Source organism: Orbicella faveolata, unplaced genomic scaffold, assembly GCF_042242905.1.
Source record: "Orbicella faveolata isolate gen_17 unplaced genomic scaffold, um_ofav_v1 contig_14, whole genome shotgun sequence".
Classification (NCBI taxonomy): Eukaryota; Metazoa; Cnidaria; class Anthozoa; order Scleractinia; family Merulinidae; genus Orbicella; species Orbicella faveolata.
In genome coordinates, this window is record NW_028301541.1 from 8,884,640 (window position 1) to 8,912,500 (window position 27,861).

General features: G+C 39.8%; 2 protein-coding genes across 3 annotated transcripts in view; both read right to left on the minus strand.

Annotated features, from left to right (window-relative positions):
- Window positions 1-26,540, minus strand: LOC110049047 (E3 ubiquitin-protein ligase HECTD3-like). 2 transcript variants are annotated; one of them, XM_089287488.1, is made up of 23 exons: window positions 26,154-26,540; window positions 22,948-23,096; window positions 21,350-21,575; window positions 20,541-20,656; window positions 19,470-19,583; window positions 17,483-17,565; window positions 16,293-16,395; window positions 15,803-15,865; window positions 12,307-12,388; window positions 11,815-11,891; window positions 11,465-11,570; window positions 10,400-10,449; window positions 9,339-9,403; window positions 8,895-8,998; window positions 7,930-8,055; window positions 6,694-6,783; window positions 6,491-6,571; window positions 5,467-5,592; window positions 4,455-4,584; window positions 3,217-3,291; window positions 3,047-3,125; window positions 1,783-1,854; window positions 1-1,006 (listed from the first exon to the last, which is right to left on the minus strand). In XM_089287488.1, the coding sequence occupies exons 1-23, from the start codon at window positions 26,439-26,441 to the stop codon at window positions 922-924; spliced, it is 2,490 nt and encodes an 829-aa protein (XP_089143614.1). In that variant the 5' UTR covers window positions 26,442-26,540; the 3' UTR covers window positions 1-921. The 2 variants fall into 2 exon arrangements, with proteins under 2 accessions (XP_089143614.1, XP_089143613.1); XM_089287487.1 differs by lacking the exon at window positions 1-1,006 and having other exon boundaries at window positions 1,051-1,854.
- Window positions 26,541-27,690: 1,150 nt separating this feature from the next.
- The window catches only part of LOC110049044 (chitin deacetylase 7-like), a 4,663-nt gene continuing 4,492 nt past the window's right edge, over window positions 27,691-27,861 (minus strand). Inside the window, exon 3 of the mRNA XM_020754811.2 lies at window positions 27,691-27,861. This exon is cut by the window's right edge and continues 432 nt beyond it. The gene's annotated coding sequence lies outside the window, so the exon portion shown is untranslated.

Here is a 27,861-nt window from a genome sequence, read left to right on the forward strand (position 1 = left end):
TTGGATAATTGATAGTTTATTTGTTTTTTACAAAGTAGATTAAATTTTTCTACAATATTAAATTAAAGTTTATATCTCCTAATATTGTAAAATTCATAAGAAAATACATTCAGCAAAGGAAATATAAGACTGCTAGCTGCTTTATAATTTGTGCATATCAACACAATAACCGCCAGTGCAGCCCCTTACCGCAAGGAGACTTAAAAAGATCTCGTAACTTAAGAAATCTCAAAACGACAAGGCGTCACAATTATTTTTATAGCCCCAAATCAGCCAGGCATCTTGGCACGTTATTCATTCGCGGATGAAATAATAATAATAAAAATGGCAACATTTAGTCGCCTTGAACATCGAGGCAATCCACGGCAATCCACGGCATTGGCATAGGTTTTCGTGAGACCTCCTTTTTTCAATTGAAGGGTTCCATTCTTGCTTCGCAATGTTCGATTCTTGTCGCGTTCAGTTCGGTTGTTATCATACAGGGTTTTGATCTTGCTGTTTAGAGTTCGGTTCTTGCCGTGTACGGTTAACTACTTGTCGTGTAGCGTTCGGTTATTGTTGCGTAGGATTCGATCCTTGTCGTGTAGGGTTCGGCTCTTGTCGTGCACGGTTAGCTTCTCATCGGCTACGGTTCGGTTACAATTGCATAGATTTGGCTACTTGTCGTGCAGGGTTCGGTTACAGTTAGCTACTTGTCGTATAGGGTCCGGTTATTGCCGTGCACGGTTTGGTTATTGTTGCGTAGGATTCGTCTGTTGTCGTATATGGTTCGGTTCTTGTCGTGCAAGTTTCGGTTCTTATCGTGCAGGATTTGGTTCCGGCTTCGCATAGTTCGATTCTCGTCGTGTAGAGTTCGGTTAAAGTCGTATAACACTCGGTTCTTTCTCGCGTTATCTCGCCCACTTGACACGCGTTCGTCGGTTACTCTTCCCAAGGGCTGACGTCTGTGTCGATCGCCAAGCAGTTGTAAGCAGCATATCGTATCTTTTCCTCTGCTACTTTCGCACTGAAAGTAAAAGAAATTACTTAAGATACTTTATCGGAGCAAGAGATCACAAAATAAGAATAGGAATCCTTCTTTCAGCCTGGATGCCACACCAGCCATTAGTTTTATGAAACTATTACGAGTGGACAGAGCCATCGAGGTTTAGTTTAAACTTTCGTACAATTCGAATGTAAGGAGAAATACGTTGGAAGAGTCAACGAGCGTGGTTAACCTTTTGTGAAGGGTCGATTCTATCAAGCCTTTTGTAACGGTAAAAGCAATTTCTGATCTGGATCGGGGCATGACTAGGTCAAAACTACGCTCTGATAATAAAATTAAGCTTCGAACAAGCGATTATTGGAACTAAGTTACATTTTGTTAAGCCTTGGTTAGATTAGGCATGGGGATAGCGATAGCTAATAGTGAAAGCTTTCGGGGTGTTGACGCGTCCAAGTGGTGGTGGTGAGGGGGATGTCGTGTTAGTATGCTAAATGTTTCGGGTTCGGATTTGGGTTGCGAATTACATTTTTTCCGTTGAAATTTTCGATCACAGTAAAGAAATTTTTGTGTCTCTAAAATAACGTTCACCGTTTACGAAAGCGAAACGTGTGTCGCCGACGCCAACTCACTCTAAGGAAGAACACGAATAGAGAAAAAAAGAAAAGCACAAGAGATGAATCGAGAAAACAGTATTAATACCCGCTCCCTATCAAACCATTAATCTGATTCGGACTGAAGTAGTAATCTTGAATTGATTACAGGGAAAAAAAACAAATTCGCCACTTTTTTGACCACACCTTGAATATTCCGGTAGAAAAAGTGTACTGGAACAGGTGGCAGCTTCAGGTAACGAATCAGCTTGCACAGAACTGAAAAAAGATCACACAGTATTCAGTGACGGTTGATCCATTTAGTATCAAACGATTAAGCTGCACATGATGCGCGACTAAACTGGAATCTGATTACAAAGTTGGCGCCACAGTGCCAAAGGGCTGTTCTTTTCATTTGGCTGGTAATTAAAGGATTAGGACGAAAATCGTTATTATTGCCCAGTCGCGAGGTTCATATCAACCAATATCAATAATCAAAGTTAATATAGTCCCCGAGAAAGACTTCGCTTGCGGTCACAGTTGTAATATCGCCCGATATATTTGTTCTTTTGCCGCAGCGTCAGCCATGCTACCAGTTTGTTATTGTTGTTTTAGTTTAACATTGATGGACAAAACGTTTGACTCTAACACTGAAAAACCACACGTGTAAAGGCCGTAGAAAGGATGTGTACGTGTAAAAAACGAGACGCTTTCCTGGTTGAAACTTAATAGTCTAGAGATAAATCAAGAAATATTAGCGATTGCGATTGAAATATACTTTCGGTTCGTCTTCGAAAGGGTGCAAAAGCCACCTCAAAAGTTTCAAAATCACGTCAAAACCTAGTAGCGAAATCCTTTTCGTTCAAAACCATGCTTTCCATCGGTGCTATATATGTTTATTGTATCTCTTAGTTAGTACGCGCTCTGATTGGTCACTTTAGCGGGCCGTAATCTACTGTACGGCCCCCTAAAATTTAAAGCTGTTTTTGTTGCCAAAATGTTTCGTGACTTATCGCCAAGTGTTCTTAACATTTTTAGGAGGTAAAATTTTAAACCTTTTTTTACTTCTGAAATTCTGTATTAAAACCTACTAACGATTTCAAATTGACTAGTTTAGCTTTCGAGGTGTGTCAGAAATTTGAAGCCGTTCTGTGTGAATAGAAATCGTTCCCGAACCCTTCAGACACCCAGTAGAGATATAATAAATATCTTACTAACCTGGTTTTCTCGGTCCGTACTGTAAGTTACAGATCCTCGTTTTTTCCCCTTCGATTTATGGCTCGCGCGCTTCGCGCATGGGCCATAAATCGATGGAGAAAAAACTCGGTCCATAACTTACAGTACGGCCCTCGAACTCGGTTAGTAAGAGGTATGTAGGTAACCTCTGACTTTAGCAGTAAAAGAGCTTACTATGCAATGGTATATATCAATTTAGCCGTCAACACACTTTCAGCTGTAAGTTCGGTCTCACCTTCTTCCCGGACAAATATACAATGGAGCTGGAAGTCTTCTCCGTCCGGTTACGAAACGAAGAAATCGGCTTCGATCATCTGGGCAAATGAACATAAAAATAGGATAAGCCAAGCAGAGACGAAAAGGTGGACATTTAACAACAACAACCACAAAAAAAAATTATCTTACCATTTGTGAAATTCTCCAAAGCTTTCCACAAGAATTTGACCCGCCGGTCATTTTCGGTGATATCTTCATAGTGCACTGTGGTAATATCAAGAGAGAAGCGCTGATAAGTAAAGGAAAATCTCGTCAAATTATGGTGGAGTAGTTCAACTCCTGAACCAGTGAGGCATATACGTATTACGGTCAATTTTCAAGGGGCTACTTTGCCGAGTTCGACTTTTCAAGCACGGCGCTCGTATATAACCATAGTTTGAAGAAACGAATGTCATTGGCTTTTGAAACATGTTTGAAAATAACACAATGTTTTATACTAACAATCGCACGTTAGTTGCATAATTAGGTTTGAATTGCATTAAGCAATCCGTGTAGGCACGTTTTAACATTGTCTTGAGTGACAACAGACCCTATTCATAAATGACTGCCAATTAAAAATTGTTTTGTAAGTATTAAAATGAGCCCAGCTAGCCTAAATTATGAATAGGGTCTATGAAAGTGGTACTGGCGTCTACATTGGCTCTAAACTAAGTTTAAGTAGCTACTGCCAGTATTAGTAAAAGGCTCGTGCGTACAACGCTCAGTAAGGTTGAGCGCAGCATTCGGGAAATTCGCGTTCAAATAGCGAGACACAAGGATTGTTTCAACCGCGGCTCTGTCTCCTTTTCGACCCTTGTCCGAAGAAAAGGAGAGAGAGCCTGGGATCGAGGAAGAGATTGGCTGTTTGCCCAACAGCGGGTTGCACGTAACAGCGGGTATGGTGCATACGATACTCGTGGGAGGGAGGGGAGTTTAAACACCCTGGGGCGTATCATGTGGTTGACAAAATCTTTTTTTGCAATAACTACAGGAATTCTCGCGCGCTCATTGGCTAATTTTCATTGTCAATAAGCGGATAGACACCAATTTATAATTTGTGCGATGCGTCAACGAGTGAATGCGGACGATTTGACAATTTATCGTAAAAAACAAATTGACGTCAGTTTTTTATGCGTCTGTCCTGTTATTGACAATGTCAAAGTAGTCTGCGGATTCACTCGGCTATTGCCTCGTGGATCCACAGCTACTTTGACAATGTTATGACGAAATTCATGATCAAAAACAGGACAGACGCATGAAAAACTGACTTCAATTTGTTAAGTAGTTTGTTGCCAACCCTTGGTAGTTACTTCGCGTATCATTGAGCTTTCTTTGATGTCAAAGGTCTAATTTTTCCTGTCAATCAACAGTAAGTAGTGAATACTTACTGCATTTTTTCAACGCCTCCACTGTTAGATCTGGATCCCCACACACCCTCCTTTCCAGTTCCTGCCAAGTAAGAAGGTCGAGTACAGCCTGGGAAAGAACTTTAAGAAGACCTCGCCTTACTGCCTCGATCTGCGGATGAAAGATAGTTTAACCTGGTGACATCACTAATGAAAGGCGTGGAGCACAGCAATAATACATTGTTTTAGCCTTTGAAATAAGTCTCCTGACAACTCAGCTCCAACAAAGCTTGCTCCCAAGACAAAGTTATGTCGCAAAATCTTTGTACAATAAACGGACAATTAGAAATATTAAATTTCATTCGAAGGACTGTGCAAAGGAAAAATTGACAGTGCTAATGAACAACAAGAATGTCTCAATGAACTGTTCAATAACAAGGTATTCAATAACACGGTGTCCACCGTCCACCGTGGCGCGCGGTCTATTGAGTTCTTCCTTGTGATTAAATACTCCTCGATATTTTCAACATACTCTGGTCGCCCAATCTGTTCATCTCTCGTATGACTGCAGATCAAACTGGACACACTAATTCCATCAATGCGTGTGTAGTCTGTTCACTGACCAGTTATCTCTAACGTCGTCGAGAGGGGGCGCGGACAACATTAAAACTGCAAGAAATTAAAAGTAGCGAAAATCCAAGCGGGTGGGATAGGGGAACAAACGACCGTAGACAGTCTCGTGTGAGGTTAACCACAAAAGCGTCTTAGCTCCTAGTAGTGTCACATATTTTACGTTTCCGAAGGCCTTCACGGGACGATTTGTTCAGAAAAAATTCACGCCAAATCCCTGATTACTATTTCAGATGCATCTTCCACACACAAAAAAATATATTTCAACGAGTTATCCACAAAATCGTATTCTTAAAATCAGAATGTGTCAACCACAGAGTTCCTTGTGACGTTTTAGCAGCAATCTCGTCAGCGGACTGGAATTTCAAGCTTCAAGTACTGTTTAATTCAAAACTATTTCAAGAATTACTAATAGTATTCATACCTGCGTTTTCCCTTCACACATTCGACAGTTGCGCACGAGTTGAATGTACTCCGTTCTTTCTTCATACTCAACAAATCTGTCCGCTCCACCAGGTACAAGATTTACTAGTGTGTTGTCACTTAACATCTGCCGGGGTAGAGATGAGAAACAAGTGTTTTCCAACTGCATGATTAAAGAAGCACCACTCGAGGGAAACAGTTTTAAAATAAGTTTCCGGACACACATTTGAGGGAAACAAAATTAGATGGTTTCCCAAGGGACTGGTTATTGATTTGTGCTATAGAACAACAAAGACATTTCAAGATCAAGGTGAAAACGCCGCTGGTAGGTCAACATATTCGCCGGCGCGGGTGACAGTGTACTATGACTTTCTGACGCCATAGACTTTTAGTGGGAAACAGTTTCGTTGTTAAATTAAGATATCATGTGACCTCAAAGTACCCAATGAGAGCGCGTGCTGGTGGAGAATAAGTATTTCAGATACATAAAAATGTGTGTTATGTCACACTCAGAACATGAAAGAGAGACAGTAATTAAGGTGCGGGTATTTCACTCTAGAGTTCTTTATTCTCACTTTGTCTTTTTCCACTAAAAGGGTACAAATGAACACTTGCAAACCTTTTAAGTGGCAAGTGACGCAGTGTGCGGAAACCAGGGTTGAACTGTATGAAAAATGAACCATTTTGACAAAAAGCCTCTGCCTACCCGTACATTTTTTGGAAGCCACGTGGGTTAAATAAAAGTAGGCAAAAAAAAAGAGAAAAGGGAAAACACGCCGAGGTTGATAGAGGGATGAATGGCGATATCTTGAGTGTTGTTCCTTTAAGACTCAGAGCCAGATTAGAAAATGTGCTCAAATCACAGCTGAAAGCCATATGACTTGGGAAAAATAACTTGCTGAAAATTGTAGGGCATTGTTCCTAAAGCGTTTTTTTTTTTGTTTTCGTGTTATTGTTTCAATATTTGTTGACTCAACAGGGAGAATGAAACATGAAAGACAGCTTTAAATAAACAGTGAACTTACTGTTGTGAATGTGAGGACTCCTTCAAACTTCATATTAAAAGAATCCTTATCGATTGATTCTAGAGATTCCAGTAACTTGACCTGGTGGGGTGTAACGCAAAAACGTTATGATAAATGCTTAAAACTAGAAACTTATCAGAAGTTAAGGTTTGAACAGAAAATTGCAAGAAAATGTATCTTCAGTGCTTGAAAGCCTGACGTACCTGAGCCAAATCAACCGTCATAAAGTCACGTGACCACGTGACCTTCTCGCCGACCAGTTGCCGCCACACAAACGAAGGAAGTGAAAGAACCTTCAAGGAAAGAAAAGAAGCTTGATTGCAGCGTCTACATCAGGAAGCCAAGTAAGACTACAGCGCTTTAGCGATTTGACTCTGAACAGAAAAGTTGCCGAGTTTGGGATAGACATTGGTTTATGACGCTTGCGGCAAATGGCAAAGGCAAAAATTCAACTTTTGCTGTCTGTCTTTAGCCTTCAGTACATTTAAGTGAGAATATTTGTATTTGCTGTGAATAGAAGTTTTTTTTTTCTATTTTTCTGTTGGATTTATTTCAGGATTAGAGGAAACGAAAAGAAGACCAGAGGCCTGCAACTTTTTCCATTTCCCATTTGCCGTAGACGCCATTCTTAAATTCTCTAATTGACTAAAAAAAGGTGAAACCTTGGAGCCGACTGGCTCATAGCTGCCGGAGCTTATCCCGGTTTCTGTGGCATGAAGCGGCTAGGAGTAATTCTACTCCCCCTGGACGGGTTGCTAGTCCATCGTTAGGGTTCCCCAACAATTCGCCGGTACCCATTTATACTCCTGGATGGAGAGAGGCACTGAGAGTTAAATGTCTTGTCCAAGAACACAACACAGTGTCCCCGGCTTGGGTTCGAACGCGGACCGCTCGATCCAGGGACGAGCGCACTGACCATGAGGCCACCGCGCCTCCTCTAAATGAGAACCAATGCGAAAAAGTTTGGAGATAATAATACTGTAGATACATGATACATCGTAATGCTTGCAATGCCTTAGAAGCAGAAAGCACTTAAGAATGGATGATTCAGAGAAACTGTTCAGAGGATGAACACGCAGTACAGTCTAATCACTGTACACAATTGCGCACCGCAAATGAATCGTTCGCTAGGCCTTTAGTTTAAAAGGCAGCATCTTAAAGGAGCTTAGTCACGGTATTTTGAGTTATTTTGGCCACACAAAAAATTACCTTTAAATGGTAAGAAACCTGAAAATGACAGTTTAATAAGATAGAGAAACACCAAAGACATAATGATAAACCATAAAGGAACAAGGATGGCTAAGGATGGAGAAGATTAACACGGATTACAAACGACGAATTTGAAAATTGAGGTTAAACTTTTCAATATGCTAAACCGTGACTGAGCTCCTTTAAGGAGGCCGCAGATATTCACTAAAACCACAACAGCCACTCCATACCAGATGTTCTCTGTTACTCCTAAGGCAGGCTCCCATTAACATGCCAATCCACTCATACTTGCCGAACTGCTTGCAAGAAGGATTAGGGACGTACGCATCTCTGTTTACATTTGAAGAGTCGTGTAACTGAAACAAAAGGCATGTTCGACGGTGAGTTACTTGAGGGATTCAAGTTGAAATCAGAGTGGTGACTCCGTTCCTCAGTACCACACATTAATTTTGAGAAAAAGTCTGGCGCCAAAAACCCTCAAAGGTCAGAATAATTTCCAGATACTGATAATAAATAGGGCTACCCTCGTGACAATTAAGTTCAATTTATTTGCATCGTCCACACACACATACTGCACAACTATGCCATGACATGGGTCTTGAGTGTCAACTTTGTTTTCAGAGAAAAAACTGAAGTACTTCCATGTGACATTTTTTTTAAACTGTAAAAGGTAGTTCTACCTTTTCAGTCTGTGGATGAAACCCTAGTACATGAACGATCAAATAAAAGCTATTGAGTAGTTTGTTTGTTATGGTGTACAACATGGTTTTTAAAACCAGAAACTAATGTGGGTTTCTGCTTACACATCTGTTAATGACACCCTAGTGTGTGAACATTCAATTAAATAAAAGCTATTGGGAAGTACTTTCATGTGGCACTATTCATAATGCCGTACAATGCGGTTCTAACTTTTGAGTCTATAGACTAAAACCCAGTTTGTTACCATTCAAATGAAATCTATTGAGCAGTACTATCTATTATGTCGTATAAATTGCTTCTAACTTTTGAGTCAATAGAAATTTGAAACTGACGAGAGAATCAATAGAGATTTGACACTGACGAAAGCCTAGTTTTGGACCACTCAAATAAAAGCTATTGAGCAGCTTTTTCATTAACTGTTTTACATTACAATGTTCTGACAAAAGAATTTCAAATCATTATTTTTAACCTTGAGTGCACTGGACCTGAGAAATACCTGATTGGGACTGCGAATAAAGAAAGGAACCGGTATGGGTGCTTCAACCGAACTTGGACAAAGCTCCTCAGCCATGTCTGCGAGTGAGTCCCGAAAACCACCACCTAAAACAAAACAGCACCACAGTCATGTCACTAGTTTTGGTCCACTTGATAATTTCATAGTCAAAAAGGAACTTCCTTCTTTGCATACGTTTTACTGTCGGTCTGACCCATTCTTCAGAAGTTTTCACCACTTCTTGATACCTCTGTTACAAGGTGTTACTGTTAAGTTGCGAGTGTAGCCACCCCCCCCCCCTTTCTTTATTTCTCCAAGTTTTTTTTTCCACGTTGAGAATCCATCTTCTCGCATTGTCTTCCCCTTGCATTACTCCGTCACTTGTCCTCCCCTCCTCTCGGGGCCGGGGGGGGGGGGGGCACCCAACGAATAAGTCAATATACTAACCTTGGTCAATAATTCCTTCAGACAGGAATTTACACTCCCACCACTGGTCGTATCTTGCTGACCATCTACATCAGAGGAACAAAGTGAAAGGTTTTGAAGTTTAACTGTGTTACTGCTGTATTTATGTGTGAATCGTGGAGGATGACAAAGGGGGATGAAGCCAATCTAGATACTTTCCAGCACAAGTGCCTGCGTCAGTAGACTTCTAAAAATCTATTGGCCCATGCGAGTGTCAAATGAAGAGGTGGGCAAGAGAACTAACATGGAAACTATCAGCGAACAAGTAAAGAGAAGGAGGTGGACATGGATTGGGCATGTGCTGTGAATGGATAACAGTTCCATCCCACGAGTTGCACTGACGTGGGTACCGGAACGAAAATGCAAGAGTGGAAGACCCAGAGAAACATGGCGTAGGACAGTGGAGAAAGAGTGAATGGCGATGGGTTACTGTTCTTGGATAGACGCAAGGCTGGCGGCGGCTGACAGAGTGTCTTGGAGAAGTAAAATTTATCCTCAGTTTGGACGGCCTTCCATGTAACAGTGAGGTTCTTAAGCCCACAGTATACGCTGTTTTATACCATGCCACAAAAAATACAGCCAATCGGAATACAGGAAAGCCGTTGTATATTTGACGGTATTACATCCAACGTTCCCACCATGCACCGCACGTATGTCGAATGCATTGTGTTAGCCACTGTATTTTCTATGGCATGGTATGGGATATTCCATGGTATATCACTTGAAACCGTTGCATAACTGGTATATGCCCAGAGCTAACTGTTCTAGCCTAAAAGAGAAGCCATCTCCAACATTATGTCAACATTATTCAACGCCTTTGCAGCAAGAATTACCAGTGAAAGAGATAGCTTATATTGCAGGCTGTTGCAACCGTTTTGGAAAGGCGCTTTTAATTATCTCCTGAGAAAGTCACAAATCTTTTATCTGATCTAACGCAAAAGCTATAACTACACTACAAGTGTAATTATTTCAGCATGGACCTTCGTTTTAAACGTGAACGCACTATGCTATTGTAATATTATCACTGAAAGTGCGGTTCCTACCTGTAATCCAGCTTTACTCCACATTTTTCTTGTTTTAGTCCTTCATATAACTATAAATGACAATAAGTAAGGTGTTGCTCATCCAGCAATTTCCACAGCATAAGCACAACACTACAGTGGTCAGATAATGTCTTCAAATCAAACTTATTGTATCACACTAACATAACTACCCTGGCGTTCTCATACTGGGAAAGGTTTTCTCTTCTGGAGATCAGCCTTTGCGGACCAGGCAACCGTTGTTCTAAGGCTGGATAACGCTATCCACCGGATAAATCGCTATCCAGTGGATAATTGTTCACAAAAGAAACCAAACTATCCACTGGATAGCGTTATGCAACTTTCGAACAACTGGAGCCAGTAAATGTCGATTACATTTACCCTTGTACATGTATAACATGATTATAATTGCTAAATTTCTTGTTTTAATTGATAATTAGGTAGCTGTAGTTATATTATTTTTATCATTTCTTATTTCTTTATGTCCTTAATTAGTAAAGGATCTTTACCCTCGGCTGGATAGGCTCGACACTTTAATAAAGTTACTGTTATTGTTGTTATTATTGTTGCTGTATAGTAGTGAATAACAAAATGCTAATCAATGCAAATTAATATATTCTGTGAGAGAAAATGCAGATTAAGACTAGAGAGTTAACATCCCCTAGAATATATGCATGCATCTAGGCTTTTTTTCCCCAAGTATTCCCTCTCACGTTATCTTTAGACATGGTACCCAGTTCTTTCGTGAAAGTTTCCACGCGCGTTGCAAGAATGTTCTCGTGTTTCCGCGCAAAACCAGTTGGGCTGTCCACGTGAGCAAAATCCGCATCGCTGGAATGGCTACTTCTAGACCCAACTGGGATTCTAAAATTAACGTAAGAGGGATTACCTTAGGAACAAGGCCTATAAGGGGGATCAACTCTCTTACAGTACATCATTTCTTGAATATCCCCCAATTATAGCTGCGATACTTAGAGTAACAGCAGCAAAAACAGAGATCTTGAAGACAGCACTCATTAGTAAACGTAATGATGGTAGGCTCTGAAAATGTAACATACGTGAACTGACCTGGTTAAGTATGGAGTGTTTGGCATCTGGGTCTTGTGTTGGATCAGCTCTGTGTTCAGCCGCTGACCGTCTGTTGATGAACAACTTTGGCATGTGTGCTGGAGTACTGCAGAATAAAATTGATCTTCAAATGTCGAAACTATTGAATAGTTGATGAATACACGTGCAAAGAAGCAGCATGGTCAAGTGGTTTGGTTTGAGCAATTACCGTCTGTAAGTCTCTGAAGGCCTCGAGAATTGCTATATAAAGGGTAGCGATTCCAAGGAAGGGAGAGACAGGTTTTCTACATGTTCTATTCTCTCCGTTTTGTCAGAATTTGACATTGAAGTGAGTGTAGTGCCTTCCTTACCCAGACTGTGATTCTCTGATAGCTTTCTCAATCAGCATGGTTCTGTGTTTGGACAAAGGCAGAAGTTGTCGAATAGCCTAAGGCAGAAATAAAACAAACCATCTTTATGGTGGTAAAGAGTTCAGTATATAAAGACAAATAAATCAAGTAACATGCTTGGCTTTTATGAGAAACTTTGTTTTGGACAAATACAAAAACTTCAAGGACATTCAAGGCCATAATTCCAATTTTCAGATTCAATGACTTTCAAAGTCCGTGTGAAACCTGATAAACACTTGTTATTATTAACACTAATTAGAGCAGTTTTCAACTGAGTAGCGTAAAACCAAAGTAATCAACCTAGCCAGTCACAAAGGACACAGACAATACAGTGAGCCAATCAAAGCTCGAAGTTATTACATGTAGCTAACGTTAAGCGCGGGAAAACAAGTGCCAGTTTCAACACTGAAATAAAGACTGCTCTATTATGAAATTTATCAAGTTTTGTATTACCTCCAAGTCTTTAAACGACCCAGCTGAATAATTCCAAGAAGGAAGAAGATAATGTAACACACTGTCCAGAAGCTCAGTGAACCTGAAAGCAAATGCATGAAGGCTTTGTGTTTGTAATTGTAATCAAAAAGACAAATATGCGACCTGTAACGCGAAAACGTACACTAACGGCTAGCGAAAGGCTAACAAACGGCAAACGAACGCCTAACGAGCGACTAAAAAAACGGTTAACAAACGGCTAACACTCAGATGGAAACGGCTCACAAACGGATGTAAACGCCTAACAAACAGCTTACAAATGGCTAACAAACGACTAACAAACGACTAACAAACAGCTAACAAATGGCATACCAACGGCTAACAAACGACTAACAAACGCCTACCAAACGGCTTATTAACGGCTAACAAACGGCTTACACACGACTAAGAAACGGCTAACAAACGGCTTACAAGCGGCCAACAAACGGCTTATAAACGGCTAACAAACGGCTTATAAACGGCTAACAAACGGCTTATAAACGGCTTCTAAACGGCTAACAAACGGCTTACAAACGGCTAACAAACGTCTAACAAACGTCTAATAATCGGATGGAAACAGCTACCAAACGGCTTATAAACGGCTAACAAACGGCTTATAAACGGCTAACAAACGGCTTATAAACGGCTAAAAAACGACTTACAAACGGCTTACAAACGGCTAACAAACGTCTAACAAACGTCTAATAAACGGATGGAAACGGCTACCAAACGGCTTATAAACGGCTAACAAACGGCTTACAAACGGCTTACAAACGACTAACAAACGGCTTATAAACGACTAACAAACGACTTATAAACGGTTAACATGCGGCTTATAAACGGCTAACAAGCGGCTAACACACGGCTTATAAACGGCTAACAAACGGTTCATAAACGGCTAAAAAATGGCCTATCAACGGCTAACAAACGACTTATAAACGGCTAACATGCGGCTTATAAACGTCTAACAAACGACTTCTAAACGGCTAACATGCGACTTATAAACGTCTAACAAACGACTTATAAACGGCTAACATGCGGCTTTTAAAAGGCTAACAAACGGCTTACAAACGGCTAACAAACGGCTTACAGAAGGCTAACAAACGGCTTATAAACGGCTTACAAGCGGCTAACAAACGGCTTATAAACGGCTAACAAACGGCTTACAAACGGCTAACAAACAGCTTATCAACGGCTAACAAACGGCTTACAAACGGCTAACAAACGTCTAATAAACGGATGGAAACGGCTACCTAACGGCTTATAAACGGGTAACAAACGGCTTACAAACGGCTTACAAACGGCTAACAAACGGCTTACAAGCGGCTAACAAACGGCTTATAAACGGCTAACAAACGGCTTACAAACGGCTAATAAACGGCTAACAAACCGCTTACAAACGGCTGACAAACGTCTAACAAACGTCTAATAAACGGATGGAAACGGCTACCAAACGGCTTATAAACGGCTAACAAACGGCTCATAAACGGCTACAAACAGCTTACAAACGGCTAACAAACGGCTTATAAACGACTAATAAACGACTTATAAACGGCTGACATGCGGCTTATAAACGGCTAACAAGCGGCTAACAAACGGCTTATAAACGGCTAACAAACGGCTCATAAACGGCTAAAAAATGGCTTATCAACGGCTAACATGCGGCTTATAAACGTCTGACAAACGACTTCTAAACGGCTAACATGCGGCTTATAAACGTCTAACAAACGACTTCTAAACGGCTAACATGCGGCTTATAAACGCTAACAAACGGTTTACAAACGGTTAACAAACGGCATACAAACAGCTAACGGCTAACAAACGGCTAACAAACGGCTTACAAACGGCTAACAAACGGCTAACAAACGGCTAAAAAACGGCTTAGAAGCGGCTAACAAACACCTCATAAACGGCTTATAACCGGCTTACAAACGGCTAACAAACGGCTAACAACCGTCTAAAAAACGTCTAATAAACGGATGGAAACGGCTAACAAACGGCTTATAAACGGCTAACAAACAGCTAACAAACGGCTAATAAAAGGGTAACAAACAGCTTATAAACGGATGGAAACAGCTAACAAACGGCTAACAAACGACTTATAACCGGCTAACAAACGGCTAAAAAACGGCTTAGAAGCGGCTAACAAACACCTCATAAACGGCTTATAACCGGCTTACAAACGGCCAACAAACGGCTAACAACCGTCTAAAAAACGTCTAATAAACGGATGGAAACGGCTAACAAACGGCTTATAAACGGCTAACAAACAGCTAACAAACGGCTAATAAAAGGGTAACAAACGGCTAATAAAAGGGTAACAAACAGCTTATAAACGGATGGAAACGGCTAACAAACGGCTTATAAACGGCTAACAAACGGCTTATAAACAGCTAAAAAACGGCTTATAAACGGCTAAAAAACGACTTATAAACGGCTAACATGCGGCTTATAAACTTCTAACAAACGACTTCTAAACGGCTAACGTGCGGCTTATAAACATCTAACAAACGACTTATAAACGGCTAACATGCGGCTTATAAACGGCTAACAAACGGCTTACAAACGGTTAACAAACGGCTTACAAACGGCTAACAAACGACTAAGAAGTGACTGATGGGAAACGGTCGTTAAAGCCGTTTAAAACTGTTTCAAATACTGTTCGAATGGCCGAGGAAAAAATTTCGAACGGATGATGCCAGCATTTCGAACGGCTTAAGAAAAATTTTGAACGTCTAACGAAAGGTATTTAGTCTGCTGGCAGCCGGTGTTTTCTCTTAGGGTCACTTAGACGAATGTTCTAGTCATCGTGAACGTAAAAGGGCAGTATGGCGGTGGCCGAGTGGGGAAGAAGGCGAGACATGCCGCGCCCATGTCTTGTGCCATTCTCCTTTACGCTAAAGCGTCATTCCTCATAACCCCTGCTGAATTTCGAGAGAAAAACAGAGTGCCAGCAGTCTAAAAGGTATTGAACGGATGTGCGTCTGATGGAACTTTGCGATCCATACATTGAATCGCGTGAACTGTTGTTTACATGTTCTACTAAGTATTTTTATCCCTGGAAATATAAATCAAACAAAAACATGCATCGACATCGAGATACACCGGCCGGTTGGCATCTTGGGCACCACAAGACATCTGAAGACAACCCTACACTTTTGTAACTTTAAGGGTGAGCTGATGAACAAAATGCACGTTCACCCACAACATTAAGGACCTATGAAGCATACGGAGCCATAAAAAGGTGTTACCGACGGGTTATGAATTACGGTCCTTATTGACAGCTCTGAGCCCTGGACATCGTGTCCCTTAGCGTTGGTACTGGTCAAGACAAACAGTACATGTACGCCTCTCCCAGGTGTTACTGAAAATGTGTAACGTGAATACTGGTAGTCCGTGGGCCGCCTAAGTACCTGCATGTACAATAGCAAAAGCCGACTTCTTTCAAACTAGTTTTACAATGACTGTTTTCTCTTACCTGAGCAAAGCTTGTGCTCTTCTGTACAGTAAGGCAGGATCTACGGCATCTAATTTTGGGAACCTGCGATAGTATTGAAATCCAGTGCTCAGTATAACTCACTTCTGTATGATTTTTTCCTCTTTCCTCCCATTCTTCTATAAACTCAAAAACAGGTCCATACAATGTACTTTTCGGAAATGGCCATGTGATGTTCTAAAAATTAGCGTCAACAATAGGCCCATTGTGTTATTTTACCTTAAGCAATCTCAGAAAGACATTATATAGCATGTTGATCTGGCATTCTGAGGTTTGTATCTCACTGCCTCATTTACATTGGATTATACCATGTAATTACCCTTTCATACTAGAGACCAAAACGTACATTCTCCTCACTACACTGATTCTCGTAATATCTTTCAATTTTAGAAATGAGAATTTGACCATACTGTACATAACAACTGTTGAGGTTGGTCAGTTTCAGTTCAGTTCAGTCAAAACACACATATACCTGATGAGTTCTTTTGAAGAAAACAAATCTTGGTTAAGTCCTGGCTCTTTTTCGCTCTCTGATATTAACTTGATACCATGGATGCGAGTGTCTATGCCTTCATCTGTCAATAATGAAATTTTATTTATCACTTGGTAAGTAGCAGATACGAGGTTGAAAGACAGTGGCTTAAATTTAAGGTACGAACATACATGTAGTTGTTCGTATTGCGTGATCGTCCGAGTGAGGGTAGTTAAAGTTCTGAATAGAAGTGTTGTTGGTGACTGACGTTTCGACAACCTGAGCGGAAGTCATCTTCAGAGTCAAGTGAATGGTGTTTGTCAGTCGATGATGTTGTAAGTCTGGTCTGTTGAACGTGATTGGTCAGTTTAGCCATGATGGTATTGGCTGAAAGGCTCGTGTAAAGTTTGTCATGTCAGTCGTTGGTCGGTTTCAATCCGTCTATTGTTAGTCAAATTGGTCGGTTTGAGGTCTGTACCCTCACCCGGACGATCACACAACACGAACTACTGATACTCCTGGGTTCAAATCATTTACTATGATACATGCAGTTATTGTAATTTCAAGGACTCGTCTGTGTGAGTGAATTGCATTTTGGCCAATTTCAAATTTTGAGTTACCACTCACCCTTTTAATTTGCTGTACATGTAAAATTGCCGTTGCAAACTAGTAAGTCATAACAGCCAGTTAGTGCATATTAAATTACAGTCCTGATGATACTAACTACTTATAGACTGGGACTGAGGTCTTTACGGGAAAATCTCAAACCAAGATCTTGCCGTATTGACCAAGGGATAGCGAGGTTAATACGGCAAGGCCGAGGTTTGCGATTTTCCCGTAAAGATTGAACGTTCGAACTTAATAAGTTCTTAATTATATGGCTTTTTGCTTCATCTTTGCAGGCCCATAATCGGCCCATGGGTATTAAGGGAGAAAAATGCCCTACGGTTTGCCAAACAGAGCATGCGTTACAAACACAAGCCATAATAATAAATCACATTATTTATTAAACTTCCCATCATCACTATATTACTCAAGGGTAAGCAGATGCTATGATATCAGTATACATATGAACCAGCAGACACAATGATGAATGCTACTTTAGAAATACGGCGGGAACAAAAGGGACTTGATTTAATTTATTCAGTTTAATTCAAAATAAATTATCAATGATGCTTTAAATAATGTACCTTTGCACTCTTTGATTCTAATTTGAATGATGCTGTAATATTGCGTCAAGCTCTTTGCAATACACACATCTCCTGTATGACTCCTACCAGGGAGAGCAAAAATGGAAGCCTGAGTTTCAAAAGATGACTGACATGCACATGTATCTGGGTACAAAAAATAACTATTACAGCACATGTGTAAATATCTTATTAGATGTTTTGGTGTGTAGTATCACTGTATATTTTTACGGGTTGTGCTGTATTTTGACAAGCCTGTAGGGCGAGTGAAAATACAAACAACGAGTAAAAATATAAAGCGATGCTACACACCAAAACATCTAATAAGAGATTTATTATCCAACTGCTGTAGTCAATAAATTTATCAATGAAAAGAGGGAGAGTGTGACAGTTTTGCGTGCGCACGCCGACCTGTGCGGCAAACAGGTTTTCTACTGTACAAATACCTGTACAATATCGCTGTATATTTGTACTGTTATTTGGACGGTGTTCGCTGCAGTTGGATAATAAATGACTGTATACCTAGTTTCACTTTACCAATTCTGTGATACTTATAGTGTACATGTAGATGACATCTGTGTTTGAGATTAGTGGCTTACCAGGTTGACACTTATATCTAGGTCTGCAGCATGAAGTGCCTGAGAGTATTATATCTACCTGCCCCTCTCCCCGCCCCCCCCCCCCCCCCGAACTCTGAAGTGCATTCTGTTACTCTGGAGTGCATTCCCTGTACCTCATACATGTAATGCTTGTTCCCAGCAGGCAAGGATGCTACAGTGTACATGTATGTACTCATGGTGCCTCTGTTCTCCAGGTGTAAATTAGTACCATTGAGAATAATTATGTGTTCCTTTCACTGAATTGACTATATGTAATAAACCTTTCCCACATTTCACCTTAGTGCGTATGAACAATAGCACCAGAGCGAGGTTGGGGTGGACATTTTCATACATTTGCTGTATTTTTGTCCTCCCTGACCTCGATTCGTCGCCATTGTTTGTTGGAATGCGGGAAAGGTCTATTGTATGGACTCTGTGCAGGGGAGCTGTACAGAGCTGTGCTGTATGAAATTGATTAGACAAGTACTCACAGCAGAGGCCCTGTCAGGGGAGAAGGGGGGGGGGGGGGGGGTGTGTTTGCATGTCCCCTGTCTGAATTTCAAATTGTTTTAATTGACACAAGTTTTGGTGTTTTTCGTCACTGCAATGACTTCCATGTTGCTGTTTCAATACCATGTTGCCTGTTATAATTTACATATGCAGGGCATCATAGCAAGAGAAGAGTAACTACCGTCGACTCTCAATGACTGGAACCCTCGCTAACTCGAACCTGGCGCTAACTCGACCCAAAATCGATTTCCCCTGGATTTCCGTCATGTACATTTACTATCATTTTACCCTCGGTAACTTTGAACTTTCGATAACTTGAACCTCCTGCTAACTCGAAGGAATTTTCGTTTCCCTTCAAGTCATTTTCTATATAATTTTACCCTCAATAACTCGAGCCACGTCTTTCAATATGTGACAAGTCAAAACAAACAGTGTACTGTAGTGCAAACCACTAAATTTACTTTGAAGCAGTCATGTGAAAAAACCTGTACAGTTCAGAGTTCATGGACTTCTCCCTGCTGCTTTCCTTTGTTATATTTTTCACATTGCATTACATTCCGATTTATAAAGTATTTTAGAGATGTATTGTTTTAATTTTCATTTGACCTCTCTATTCTGCAATTAAATTTGATTAAAACGCACACTGTATGAATACAAAAACATTAAACACCATTTTTTCCTCATTTCCGGTCATTTGTTCTCAACTCCCGATAACTGGAACTACCAATAACTCAAACCTTTTTCAGTTTCCCCTGAGTTATCAGGAGTCAACTGTACATGAAATCTAAAGGGAGATCCCCAATAAAACAAAAATCTGCAAAAAATAAAAACAATGTATGCACATGTGTACATGTATGTATGAGAATGCAAAGGAGACTTACGCGTCAATAAAGACCTCACTGATTTCTTTCAGGCTGTCAGAGTCTCCACCCATGACAACAATGTGATGTGGCATGTAATTATCATCTTTGGCATCTACAGTCACAAGGAGTTGTCTGAAAATGAAGTACAGATAATATTATTATAATATAATCAGAAAGTCTGCAAGGAGTACATTAATTTTAGAAGTACAAGGGGTACAGTGTCCGAAGAGACTTAGAGACAATTTCTGGGTAGCCAGGATTGAAATAATTCCCAGCAATATTTACAGTTGACTCTGGTTTTAATTGTTTTCTAAAAGGAACTACATGTAACAATTATTACTAGTTGTTTTTAGACACTAAAAAACACCAGAATAAACAGTTACTGTAAAATTTGTTCAGAGGTATTTCAATGCTGGTTAACCCAAAGTTTTCCAAAAGCCACTTAGGGCTTCATTTCACGCATCCCTACAATTGACCAATATATCAGTCCCTGTGCTATGTATCACACTCTCTGCAGTGAGCCAAAACAAGTACTTCCTTATTCCTCTACGTTCCTAATGGAACATAGGTCCTCAACTAGAGCGTGCCACCTAACCCTATTTTGGGCTGACACCTTGTTGTGGTGGTGGAGCTTGTGTGTCTCAATGACCCAGAGAGCTGTGTCGGTGGGGACTTTGGTCCCTGGCAGGTCTAACCATGCCAGATTGGTCGAAGGGTAGAGGCCAGACGAAGAACAGCCCCTGGTCCTCCAGGTTGGGGGTTGGGCAGCGGGCCGATAACCCACTCCCGGAAAAAGAAACATATTACAGAAACCGAAACTAGAATTACCACTGCGCCCTATCGGGAAGCAGGGGTACAAGATGCTAACACACAGTTGGAGCAACACGCGAAGCAGAGAATGACGTATAAACTGCTGGTGAAATTACTGTCGCCAAAAGCGTGTGTGATGAAAACAAGCACTACTCAACACTTACACTTGGATAATGGAATTCAAGAGTTTTCATTAGCCTAGCCATCATGGCTATCTATTATCTCATAACCAATGTGTGCTTGTGGAATAACTGTTAATTAAATGGAAGTTTATGCTACCTAATAACAGTGCCAGGTCTCATTGATAGTTTAATCCAATGTCTGCCTTGGCTGCCATCAGTTTCCCAGTAAGTCTCTGGATCGCCGTCAGTCAGTGCATCTTTAGATTCTTCTTCCTTGAAATTTCAAATAAAGCAAATCTGGTTCAATCTATTTCTTGCCAGAAATTAGAAATCCATTTGACACTTGAGTTCGTAACTGAGGAAAATAGTAAATTTGACAGCTATTCAAACTGCCTAATTGTCCACATGAGGTGATTTTGTAAAGGAAATTATGATAAAAGGAATTTGCACTTGCAATCATGTAAAATGAGCAAGCAAAACGTACTTGGAAAACATGGGAATTTTATTATTCTTGGCTGTTTCTACTTGAAATCTGATCCAGAAGAAGGCACGGATCTAAGAGAAAGCTGAATGCAGGGTGGATGTTTAGACAAATGGGGGTGGACCACCACCATCCATTAAAAACATCAACATGGTGATCTGTCAATAATGCTACATTTCATTTGCATTTCTCTTTTAGACTGACAGCCTTGTTTCTCCTAATTGATTTTCTGTTTACTCACTTCATGAATTTGTTTCAAAATACTGGTTTGTAACAATGAACTTAAAATTATTATCAGTTTCCCCTTCTTAAGTCCAAGGTATCTGTGGACTGATAATGAAACTTCTAAAGATACAATGCAGTAGATACAAAAAATGGAATGAAGATTAAGAATGAAAATCCTCAAATCAATTAGTTACTGACATTTACTTTTTCATTGGAAGGAACTCTTGAAAGGTTTAACAGGAACAGATTAAGCAACTTACAGAGGAAACCTGTACTGACTCCACATATCTGCTGATATTTCCAAGAGATGCCTCCTGCTTGTTAACATGTTCAGCCATGAACTTAGCCAGCTCTTCATCTGCGTCTAAACTCCACTTTGGTGGAGGAGAACTCAGCTGACGCATAGCCTCTTTGTCTGCATATCTTTCTATGGAGGGTGGGTCAGATATCCGAAGAGCATAGCACACCTCTACTGCATCTTGCCAACTGTAAGTGTCATGAACAAAGGACGAGTCAATTGATGCAGTAATGTTTCAGCCCAGAGGAATTTCACAATACAGACAGAGGAATCACTCTAACAGACACCACCGGGATAGGACAAAGTGTCTGTAGATGTGTCCAAATTATAGAGGTGAAAGATACACGCATGATGTCAGTTCCACTAGTAGTATAATTATACATGTAGTGTTCTTTAAAAGATATTATTTTGGAAGGAAAGGGTACTGCACACTGCTTACTTGTGTAAAACTACCCTAACAGCAGGGTTTTCAAAAGCACAATGTAGCTGGCTGCCATCACAAATCACCATCTATTTCATAATTTTGGTCAGCTACTCTGCGAGGGTACGTGTACCTGTATTTGTCTGATTCTTTGAAAGGAGATGGCAAATTCAACCACCTACTCCAAGAGCACTTAAAGCTCAACAACTTTGTGACAACCCTTGTAAAGCATATTCAATTACTTAAAAAGGCTGGGTTAATATTCACAAATAATCCCATGACTTTTCTTTAAAAATTTGGAATAAATTATAGCACAGCTCTGTAAGCACTTTTTAAAGACTTAATATTGCATGAGCCAAATGAATACAACCTGTATTTAATTTTATTTTGGTAGCATTTAGAAAACAAACTCAAAGGTTTATGATTTATTTAAAAATAGTGAAATCAAAGTCAGGTGATTATCAATGCATATTGAAAAGCAAATTGCATATAGTTACCAGATTCTGAGACTGAAAAAGGTCAAAACCTGTAAATTTATATCAAATGAGTGTTTTCTTTACACGAAGAGTATTAACTCCGAGTTATGCATACTGCAATTATAATATTTTTAAGTAAAGTATGGTATGTACATTTATCATCCAACTGCAGCGAATACCATCCAAATAACAGTACAAATATACAGCGATATTGTACAATTATTTGTACAGTAGAAAACCTGTTTGCCATACAGGTCAGCACATGCATGCAAAATTGTCACGCTCTCCCTCTTTCATTGATAAATTTATTGACTACAGCAGTTGGATAATAAATCTCTTATTAGATGTTTTGGTGGGTAGTATAGCTTTATATTTTTACTCGTTGTTTGTATTTTGACTCACCCTATGGACTCGTCAAAATATGGCATAACTCGTAAAAAGATACCGCGATACTACACACCAAAACATCTAACAAGATATAATATTGTAAACTGCACAGAAAGAAGTGCAAAGTGAAAAGTAAGTTTTAAGTCTGGGATTGTCTCAAGTCTCTCTCTGCTTTTTGTTTCTTTCTTTGTTTGTTTTTTTCTGTCGTTTTCTTTTTCTTTTTTCTTCCCCATGCCATGTACAGCAGTAGAGTACATGAATGGAATTATCATATACCTTTTAATTGTTCTATTTCCCTTGGATGATGAGCCTCCCTCTGCAGGCTTGAGGTAAGGGGTGCCTACACCATGCTTAGCATCGTAAGGTACTGAAAGTACCCATCCTTCTTTCACTTGTTTGCCAGAACAATACTTCTGCAAAGTTTTCTAAAAGTGAATGAAACATTAATAAAAGGGGTTAAATGTGTGAAACTATAGTGCTGTTTACACATGCGCATATATGATATTAGTATAATTTCAGAGCTGAACAAAAAGCAATCTGATTGGTTGAGGGATTGCTTATATGACACTATATTCACCACGCCAGGCTGTGAATGTAACATTTTTGAGACCTGGCTACTAAGCTCGCCACCTTTGTCATCTCGGCAAGTAAACATGATGGACAGTTGCTGAATGAATTTTTCATTTATTCGGAAGACATCAGTCCAAGTCCAGGATATTTTAAAGGATGGAAAATTTTCAGAATGACTGCTTTCACCAAAAAGCCTTTCAAAAACTCATACTCAAAGAATTTAAGAATTGTAAATGCAGTGGTTATGTTGATTCCCAGCAGGTCAAAGCGATTGACCGAAATTTATTTTTCTTCACATAAAGCTACTCATTTTTTGACAGTGATGCAACTGTGAATGAAGTGAACAATGACAAATCAAAGGTACTGGATGAATTTATTTTTTGTAGTGTTTCAATCGTTTGTTTTGCTGCCAAACTCCATGGGTAAATTGATTCACAATCGATGTACATGTAAGCTTATTATTAAAACTATGGCTGCATACATGTATGCAAACAAACAATTGGATCTGTGTTTTGTGTTTTAGTCCGTTATTCTGTAGTCCTCTCTGTTCAGCTCTGAAAATAATACTAGAACAATTATTTGCCTCAGGCTCAGTAACCATTGGTGAATATTCACCTGGAGTCCGTCTCGGTGAATATTCACCAATGTTCATTTCGCCTTTGACAAATAATTGTCAAATATCACTCAATTGGTTTATTAGTACTTAGTAATACATGTTTTAACTTCTAAAGCTACTGTACATGCAGCTTCAAGCTAGTTCAAACAAGCACATTGATATAGACCACAATGGTCTACTGTAGGTCAAACAACCCTTAATGTACTAATTAGTTTCTGAATGTCCCAGGAGAGAGGAAATTGGATTGGAAATCTTAATTTTTGAAAATCAACGGTCAGAAAAGTTGCAATTCCAATGTGCATCACAGTTACATGAACTGAATGTGTAAATTTATAGAGGTGTTTAAAATGATACCAAGATAACTAATTCACAAGTTCAGCATTGTTCCCTACAGTGCAGATTGTCAGTACTTTAGGTCTATATTTGTTTCCATGATAAAAACAAAATGTCACACCAGAACAAGTCATACTTGTGCAAGTTCATCAAAAAAGCTGTGGAAAATCTCTCCTGTCGGCTCACATTCCCACAGCATACCACATTCTCACAAACTTCCACTTGCATTTCTATTTAACAATTATATGTACATGTAGATTACGAGCTTGAGATTTCTATCGCATGATGCAATGTAGTTTACGAGGGCATAATACCACGCATAGAAATCAAGAGTGAATAATCTAATTGTTTTAGTACAAATCTACTAGTCCTTCAAAACTTTATCTAAATCCTCCTTACAGACACTTTGAAAATGCAAAGAGGCGGCTGCCATTTTGTTATCAAGCGCACACTGCTAGGCTTCTCACTATCTACCACAGAATAGCTAGTGAGTAGCATAGCCAATCAGCAAATGGCATTCAAGATAGAATGCTAGTAGATTTATACAAAACTCAATAGAAAAATAGAACATGTTTCCTATTTCCTAAATAATGTATACATGTATAAAACAAAGAAAAATATCAGATTATACCAAGGATGATATTGCAGCACAACTCACGCATAGTTTTTGTCATCTAATCTACTTGTGCATGTAACATGGTATTGCGTGTGACATGTACACTGTAGGATGTGGTATCAGGGATAAAGCTAAGTCAGTCCCAGTCACCAGCTAAATTCACTGGCTGAAAAAAGGCTAAATTATCACCAGCTGAAATTTCCCTCAAAAACAGAGTGTTGGAGTAATGTTGAAGGTCTGCAGGCTAGAAACGCCACCTGAGCCTGTCAATTAACAAACCAGGACAAGTACATGTAGGTTTTATTAGCTACATCCCTCTGGAATGAGGAAAACAAACAGACTTCATGCATGGTGTGAAGTATTTTCATCACAGTTGGTGCACAACTCACACTAATAATCATGTGCAGAAACTTTCCCAAGTACATCTACAGATTTTAAAAGGAAAGCTAAAGATAAAAATTTTACTACTTATTAAAAGAGCAAGATTGAGACCTTGGCGTATTGACCGAGCGATAATGAGGTCAATACGGCAAGGCTAAGGTTTGAGATTCGTGTAAATAAGTTGTTTATTATATGTGTATGGCTTTTTGCTTTGTTTCTGAAGGTCCGTTGTTGGCTCCTAGACATTACAGGAGAATAATGCCCTAGAATTAGCCAATCAGAACATGTGTTATATCAGCTACAAATGCAAGCCATATAATGAATGACATTAATTTTTTTCACGTTCAATAATAATGACACAAGGTCATTGAAATGTCATGTAACTTTTTTGTCATTAATTTTCCTTTTAAAATGTTATGAAAATCATTTTAGAATGAAAATAAGCAGTATGAAAATTGAACGACATTTAGATGACTCCATGTCATCATTCAATTCTATCATGTATTTCGAACTTGATAATGATGACATGGATTCATCGAAGCATCATTCAATTTTCATATCGCTCATTTTCATTCTAAAGTGTTTTACAAAACCTTTTATTATCATAAAAAACATTCTATACTTATTGAGCTTAATCTAAACAACCAGTTTTATACCTGATAATCCACTTCGTTCGTGTAAATAGGCCTGATACATTTCAGGGAGAGTCAAGGATTGATGATGAGGACGAAGATAATGATGAGTCCACTACATAAAGCTGATGACTTTTTAATTCTATCACCTGTCTACTATCGAGAATTGGAGGGTTTTTGTCAAGCAGTGCCTTGGTTGAATTTCATACTCGGTTGGTTGGGTACTTTCGAAAGGGAAATGTAATAGGTAAATGTTTCGAAACGGAAATGTAATTAACAAAGCTTAATAACACTCAAATCGACCCATTACATATCACAATACATTTTGCACTACCTGACAAAGCTTTATCCAGGAGCCATTATGGTTGAAAAATTCCTCTCCTGATGCAAACAGCTGAAGGTTAGAAACAGACGGCAATTCCCCTACGCACTGCGCATCGTTTTGGGGCTTTTTCCGTATGGCTATGACCGGCGAATTTTTGATATCTTCCCTCACATACTCCACCTCAGCCGGAACAAAACACAACGGTAAAGGCAAACATTTTCCTTGTTCTATGCGATTTATGCTCTCCAAAAGACATCGTATGCGGGCCAAGCGTCTTCTTGCTGGTTCATTCTTCATTTTTTTTTTAAAAATGGGATTAATTTTCGTGGTCAAATATGCCCCCAGCTATCAAGATGGCGAACGGCTTGCTTGGTAACCAAGCGCAGGAGACAACCGAGGTGAAAGGGGTCCAAACTTCGACCCAGTCTTCCCGCGAAGAAGTGACCAGGAAAGAATGTGTCAGCTCCACACGAAACAAGCTGTTTTGCTCAAGTGCAGTGAAAGAGGTCCAGAAATGTCCGGAGGTCTCTGTTTAAGAAGTAGATACCGACTAAAAGCACATAAAGATCTGAACAAACCAAAGATATTTGGAATACCACTTGGTGTGTGCCACCATTCTGACTTGCTAATTCAATAGTGTCGCGGTACTGGACAAGTCAGAGTCTATAGTAGTGTGCGCTTTCATTTTCGGGATCAACTTTTTGATGGAGGAGGGGGAGGCTGAATTTTTCTTTTACAGCAATGCAATTCAAATTTGTTCAACAGGTACGGAGTTTAACGATAGCAAAAAAGGAAGGGGAGTAAAAGGGTGGGGAGTAAAATACGAACTTTTACCAAAAGCGCCAAGACGACATTTCCTTCACGAAGATCTAATTTCGCCTACGCACCCAGCGTTACTCGCACCCAGTGTTACTTGAGCGCCCGCTACGCCAGTTAGATTTGATTTCCATTAACTGAAAGTTCTTCGGAAAAAAAACGTAGAGATGGTAGTGGCCCTATGGTTTCAGTGTTAGTTTCAGATCGATTGCTGCGTTTTGCTATTCAGGGACAAGAAGACATTATATAATGCTGGTAATGACACTCGCTGATCCTGTGCCCCCAAGAAGATGACCAAAGCACACAACAATCGATATTGGGATATTGCGTTTGAACATTACAAAGTTGCGCTATTTTTACTTTGAAATTACCGCGAATTCAGACCCCCGCAGGAACCTAAGTACGCAATCACAAGCACGGGCTTAATTTTTAACTGACGTCGTCACTTCACCGGAACCGGTAAAAAGAAAAAGAGCCATTTTTTTCCTTACCGATGCGCGCTCATGTAGACCGGTACTGACCTGTTTCGCGGGAAAAGAAGCCTAAAAATAAACCGGTCTGTGAAAATGCTGTGACATAGGCTTAGTGTGGGAGTTACACGCTCCTATTGATGTACTCCTGCTATTGCAAATATCCCATAAGCGCACGCGTCAATACGTTTAACCCGGGCCATCGAAATCAGACTTGTTCAAACAAAATTACCTAGTCCGGGACTAATCTCGTTTCCAAGTTTGGTGTAACGTGACTTACAATAGCTCTTTAATTTTCTCCAATTTTAATTAAAAATATGGGCAAACATTGAACAGAATCAGATGGCTAACAGGTCTAAGTTAATTAACGCATGTCAGCTAATTGAAACGATTTTCCAAACTAGCAAACAGTTAAAATTACTCCATTTAAT

Excerpts from the sequence above, each read along its gene's own strand:
- LOC110049047 (XM_089287487.1), bottom strand. The coding sequence starts at position 26,441 with ATGAAGAATGAACCAGCAAGAAGACGCTTGGCCCGCATACGATGTCTT. Across the intron at positions 8,999-9,338 it reads TGAAGGAATTATTGACCAAG|GTGGTGGTTTTCGGGACTCA; the intron begins GTTAGTATATTG and ends GTTTTGTTTTAG. Across the intron at positions 6,572-6,693 it reads TGACGGTTGATTTGGCTCAG|GTCAAGTTACTGGAATCTCT; the intron begins GTACGTCAGGCT and ends ACACCCCACCAG.